The sequence below is a fragment of the Oenanthe melanoleuca genome, chromosome 5 (genome assembly GCF_029582105.1).
Source record: "Oenanthe melanoleuca isolate GR-GAL-2019-014 chromosome 5, OMel1.0, whole genome shotgun sequence".
Taxonomy (NCBI): Eukaryota; Metazoa; Chordata; class Aves; order Passeriformes; family Muscicapidae; genus Oenanthe; species Oenanthe melanoleuca.
Genome location: NC_079339.1, coordinates 36,394,973 through 36,400,972, shown reverse-complemented (window position 1 = coordinate 36,400,972; position 6,000 = coordinate 36,394,973). Strand labels below are relative to the sequence as shown.

At 47.0% G+C, this 6,000-nt stretch overlaps 2 protein-coding genes across 2 annotated transcripts in view; one reads left to right on the top strand and one right to left on the bottom strand.

The window, feature by feature from the left end:
- Positions 1-312: 312 nt before the first annotated feature.
- Positions 313-1,067, bottom strand: VCX (variable charge X-linked). Its single transcript, XM_056493317.1, has 2 exons — positions 959-1,067; positions 313-830 (listed from the first exon to the last, which is right to left on the bottom strand). Exons 1-2 carry the CDS (start codon positions 1,065-1,067, stop codon positions 313-315), a joined length of 627 nt encoding a protein of 208 aa, XP_056349292.1.
- SNX6 (sorting nexin 6) overlaps positions 779-6,000 on the top strand; it is a 27,630-nt gene continuing 22,408 nt past the window's right edge. The window contains exons 1-2 of the mRNA XM_056492275.1: positions 779-1,071; positions 1,223-1,270. Of these exons, the coding sequence (XP_056348250.1) occupies positions 1,066-1,071; positions 1,223-1,270 (54 nt within the window). The 5' untranslated portion in view covers positions 779-1,065. The remainder of the gene's footprint in view (positions 1,072-1,222; positions 1,271-6,000) is intronic.

Below are 6,000 nucleotides of genomic sequence, written 5' to 3'. Positions count from 1 at the left end.
CACAGGAGCACTGATGTCCTCAGCCGCCCGCATCCTTCGGCAACACCGAGATCGGAGCATGCTGAACATGGATCCCCACCCTGAGGCTGATTCTCGGCTGTTCTCTGATTCACACAAAAATGCAGTCTCAGGCATAGACTCCCTCCACGCTTACATCCGCGTTAGTGTGCGGATGCTGACCTTTTCCACTGCATCAGACAGACAGGCACCAAAGGCTCCACTTCTTAGTGTGAAAGAGGCAGTTGTCGATCATAAATCAGCAACTGCCCAAAAATCAAAGCCGTATTATAAGCCTATTAATTTCTCGCGCTGTCATTGCACAGTTTCACGCCCAGGCTTGTACGAGGGTGCGAAGGCCACCTCCCGCACGGAGGAGCGCGGGGGCCCTGGCCTGCGGCCGGAGCTGCGGAGCTGGGCGCTGAGGGGCTCGGAGCGGCGGAGCTCGGAGCTGCGGGGCTGGGCGCTGAGGGGCTCGGAGCGGCGGAGCTCGGAGCTGCGGAGCTGGGCGCTGAGGGGCTCGGAGCGGCGGAGCTCGGAGCTGCGGGGCTGGGCGCTGAGGGGCTCGGAGCGGCGGAGCTCGGAGCTGCGGAGCTGGGCGCTGAGGGGCTCGGAGCGGCGGGGCTGGGCGCTGAGGGGCTCGGAGCGGCGGGGCTCCGAGCAGCAGGGCTGGGCTGGGCTGGGCGCTGCCCGCAGCTCCGGAGCCCTAGCGCGCTGCTCCCGCCGCGTTCCGCCGAACAAAGCCGCTCCCAGCACCCGGGGCACGCCCAGCGCCCTCACCGCCCGCTTCCCGGTACGCGCCAGCGTTAGCAGCGCACGGGAGCGCCGCGCGGCTGCGACACAAGCAACCGCCGCCCTGCCTGGGCCCAGCCCCGCTCCGCGCTCCCCGCCCTCGCCCGCAGCCGCCGCCGAAGCGCCGCCCGGTGCCCTCCCCTCGTTGCCCGTCCCCTCCCGTCCCTGCCTCCCCTCAGCGCCGCTCCCTCGCGAGAGGCGCCGCTCGCCGCCCCGCCCCGCGCCGCAGCCCCGCCCGGCCGCGGCTCCGGCGGGCGCAGAGCGCCGCGAGCAGCCATGATGGTGGGTCCGGGGCGGCCGCGGAGCCGGGCCGGGGCGGGGCGGGGCGGCCGGGCACTCGCTAACCTGTGCGCTTTGTCTCCCCTCACCCTCCCTGCCGCCGGCCGCGCCCCTCCGCGCCCCCGGCCCGCGCCGCCGCCTCGCCCCCAAGCAGGAAGGCTCGGACGACGGCCCAGATTTCCTCTCGGAGGAGGACCGAGGTGTAAGTGCCGCGGGGAGGCGTCGGGACCCCGGCGTCTGGGGCTGGGCGTGGGGGAAACGGGGTCGGGCCCTCTCAGCGGGCCTCCGGGCGCTGCTGGCCCGAGCCCGCCGTGTGGGTGTTGGAGGGAGGCGGGATGCTGGGCGGCGAGCGTCCAGGCTGTCTGTCTGTCCGTCCGTCCGTCCGCCCGCCGAGATCTGCTCCTGGCACAGCCTGCCGCTGATATCGGCCTCTGTGTGCGTGTGCTGCTCGTTGTTGTGTCACCCAAGTTTTGGAAGGACAGTTCTTTGATGTTGGCACAGCTCGGAGATGGATGTTCTCGCTGCGGCCCCCTCCCGCTGCCCACGCCCGGCTGAGCAGCCCCGGGCAGCGCCAGCTTCCCTCGCCAGCCGCGATCCTGGACCTGCCTGATGCACTCCTGCCCTCCCTTCTCCCTTCAGGCCCAGGGGGCTCTCCCATTGATAACAATGGGACATTTACATTGCAGACACATGCTGCATAATGAACTCTTTATTCAAAAGAAGTTCTCTGTTGTTGGGACAGGATGCCACAGTTGCGTTTCTTACTGAGAAAACCTTCTCTGCCTTCCCCTTTCTGGCATTAGTTTCTCTTCTGACTGCTGTATCTATCTTTCTTTAACTTGCCTGCCTCACTTAAGCAGCAGATCAGCTAACCTAGTGTAGTTTAGTCGGACTGATAACCCGTGTCACTTAGTATCTTGAGAAAGACCAACTATGAGCAAGGTGGGAAAGCAGCTTCAGGGTCGCTTAGGTTCCCTTGGCTGTTGCTGGTTATTAAAGTGACTGTATTCAGTATATTACTAAAAATACAAAAATCTGAGAAGCATTGTGTTGGTATAATGTTTTATCATGCACACCATAGTCAGATGTTAAATTCAGTACATTTTATGTTCCAGCTGATGGCCAGAAATTTAAAAAAGCATTCTAATATTGTATCAGGCCAGTTCTGGCCATGTAAAGCTTTTGTCTTTATGTATACAGCTACTTGACTAAGAATATCGGATAAAAGAGAGAGGAGGTTGTCATCGTTGTCCTTTTTGTGTCTTCAGAGCAAGGACTGAAGAGTCCTTTGGTTTAATTAACTGTGGATTTATTTTTTACATGGGTATTTTACATAGGTTGTCCCTGGTACTTAGGAAGTGCCTTTATCTGAAGGTGCAGGTAGAACATAGCACTGTGGATCTGACCTCCTGTGAAACTTGTTTGTTTGGCTGGTTATATTAGTTTTCCCTCTAAGGCTACAGGTCGTTCAGAGTTCACAAGGTAACTTGAAAACCTTAAGAAATCTCTTAGCAGTATTGTTTGTATGTTTGTGCTGTTGTACAACTTAAAATCTTAGTTGGCCAAATGCAGGTTTTCTTTTTTTTCTCTCCCGCATCTTCATCCAGTACTGAGGAATTAAACTACAACAGTGGCCTTCTCATATCCCTAAGTTTTTTAGGGTTTCTTATTTTCAATCACTGATCGCTGTGGGGATTTAATTTTTTCTCTTCTGTGTAAATGCCTGGGGTTAAAACACAGGTTGTTATCTGCTTGATTTTGTTGGTGATACAGGAAATTAATCAAAAGCAATATGGCAATCTGTTCATGAATGAATTTGCTGTGATTTAATCTTCAAAACTGTAATAATTTTTTTCCTAAGTAGAAGTAGTAAACATCTTTTCATAAAGGGATTCCCTAGTTCTGATTTGTTGCCTTTCTCTGCAATTAAATAACGAGTAGGTCAAGCCTTTATTTGGAAGCATGGATGACAACTTCTGGTTGGAGTAATTGAGCTTTTAGTTTTGAAAATCAGTAATCTTACTTCTGTTGAATTCAGATATTGCTGTGACAAGTGTACTTCTAATGCTGCAGGAACATGTTTACTGACTGCAGTTGTGTTAACTTTAACCTTGGGGTGATGGGATGAAAGAGAGCTGGAATTTATGCTGATGCTACACAGAAGAGTAATTCTCAAACAATGGTGTTACACCATATGGAGCCTTTTCTGGAGAACTGTAAAACAGAGCACTGAGAATCATCTTTGAGGAAGTAGCAGTGGGTGGTCTGTAGAAGGAACTTATTATAAATGGTCTGCATAAAATGAACTTGTGGGAATTGCTTTTTTGAATTTCACTTAGGAAATAGGATAGGATTGAGTTTGCTAGGTGCAGTGGGATTTTGGTGCTCGTTCTAACATACACAGTATGTGCTTTGAAAAGTGGTGGGATATTGCTCCATTAGTACTGCCTTGTGTGTTTTGTATCTGTATGATCTTCAGCTGACTCGGCTAACACTCATTCAGTGGAAATGAGCTATCCTTTAGAGCAGGTCTGCTGGAAACTTAATGCTGTGAAAACACTTGGAAAGCTTTTGTTGTAAAGGTATTCTTTGTCCCCTTGCTCTGTGTATTTATTTATCTGCCTGTAAAGAACCAGCTGAAGAAAGGGTCCTTTTACTCTAACATTTTTGAATGAGCTTAGAGCAGGGAAGTTACTGTTAGTGGATGACATTACCTAGGAATGTAACACTTGGTTGTTTCCCTTGTCTGTACCAGATTCCTTCCATTATCATTTGAAGTATAATTGATCCTTAAGCAAGAGCTTAGATGTAAATCCTCTGCTTGCATTGTGTTCTCCTTTAGTACTGTAACATCACTTGGCCTGGGTTTTGGCTTCTGGTGTTTTCTAGACCCTTTGAATAGAACAAGGAATCTCTTTAGCATAGGAACCTGTGAAGTAATTGAGTCAGGTTTTGTTTTGCAAGTTGTTCAGCATGGATATAGATTACATATGTAAGCATACAATTATTATGTGATGTTGTCTGTATTAGACTTGGGCAGGGGTCAAGATAAAAAGGGACTATTCTATTTTTTCTACATTTTAAGGTACTTTCATTTCAGTTTTCATCTGTATCAGACTTCTTTTATTTTTTCGTCTTCTACTTCCTTTGTGACTGGAAAACCATCCCTTGGTAGCAATTTTATTTTGGAAGTAGTGATGCAGAGTTTGTTTAGGTTTGTGGTGTGATGATGTTGTTCGTGAATTCAGTTTCCAGTAATGCAATGTGAATCGTTGTGTCACATGAATACATTTAAAGTCCTTCAACTTTCTGATTGTCTTTGACACCTTTCATAAATGCTTCATTACCATTGCAGATGAAAAGATTCCCTGTTGGCAGTCAGACTACACGGCATAATTTAACATATGATTAAACTCTTCAAAACCGTTACAAATGTAACTCAGTATAAATCAAACAAATAGTCCTTTACAGTTGTATGTCATGGGTGAAGTTGTCATATTTAGTTCTTAATTTTCTCAGCACAGATAGGACTTTTGTATCTGAAGTTCTGAATAGTCCATGTGATCAGACTGCACTGCACTGGATATGCTCTAATGACAAACTTGATTAGCTGTTACACCAAATCCTAGAATTTTGTATAGTGCCACTTTGAAAAAAAAACAAAAAAGAGGTGCAAAAGTATTTTAGTAGAAACATTTGTGACCTGTGAAAGACTACAAAAATACCATTTAGATAATCCAGATTATTTGCTGAGATTACTCAGTCTGTTAATGTGTTCTAGGGGGACCGGAGAAAAGCAAACAGTACCCCAGACAGTGTAACCACAAAAACCTTTTTACACGCTGAAAAATGTGGTGTCATGACATAAGGGAGACATTGGTATGTCATTATATTTTTCTTTCCTAAATTAGATGGTGAACACATTGGAAGCTCAGTAGGAGCTAGGAGATTCTGCCTCTGAGAAGTGATCTTCAAGGAACCATTGCATGATAATATGCCTTTTTGTGAGGCAGTGACCCTCTAAACCTTGAGAGAACAAAACAAAAGGCAATGCCTGAATCACGTCTGTGAATATGTTACTGTGCAGTCATTTTAATGATTTCCAACTTCACTGTAAGGAAAAGCTATTACTCCTTGTGTAAGAGCTATTGAACAGTTGCATTTTGCTAGCCTTAGCAGAATATGCTAGACTGCATGATTCTGGTTTGCTTTAATATGCTAATTCTAAGATCCATGAGTCTAGTTGCTGCTACATAGGCAAGTGTTGTCTGTGCATCAAGGTTAACAGCAAGGCTGTTAAGAGTGGGATCTGACCACTGTGTTTTAAGATATAGGTAAGTTATGGAAAATGAGATGTGGCAGTTGATGCTTCTTTCCTGGAGCTTTTCCAGTACCACACAGCATTACCTTCAAGATCTGCTCATGTGTAAGCTCTGTACTATGTGTATTGAATACTTAAAGCAGTTTTGTACTTAAGTATTGACTTAATTATGCAATCCTGAAAAAAAAAATCATGGAGAGAAAGTCCAAATCTCTTTATGGTGAAGTATTTTTTATATGGTAGAATGGGATATTTGTAGAAAAAATGCAGCATCAGAGAAAACACCCTGTCTCAGTAAAAAGTATGCCTTGTGAGCATGATTTTGAAATATTTTGTGATTGGAAAAGATTTCAGGGTTAGCATTAGTGTTTGTAAAAACATTCCAGATGTCTCTTGGTCATGATGATGAAATTGTCATGGGACAAATTCCTCTAGAACAACAAGGGTGCAAGGGTGAGGGGACTTGAATTTCCAGTTGGGCTCTAGATGAGGTTGCACCAAGTACTGATGCCTTTGGTCCAGTTACTGCCAATATTGTGGTGCTCAGATAATATTTCAGTTTTGCTATATTTGATCATTGTCTTTTTTTTTTTTTTTTTTTTTTTTTTTTT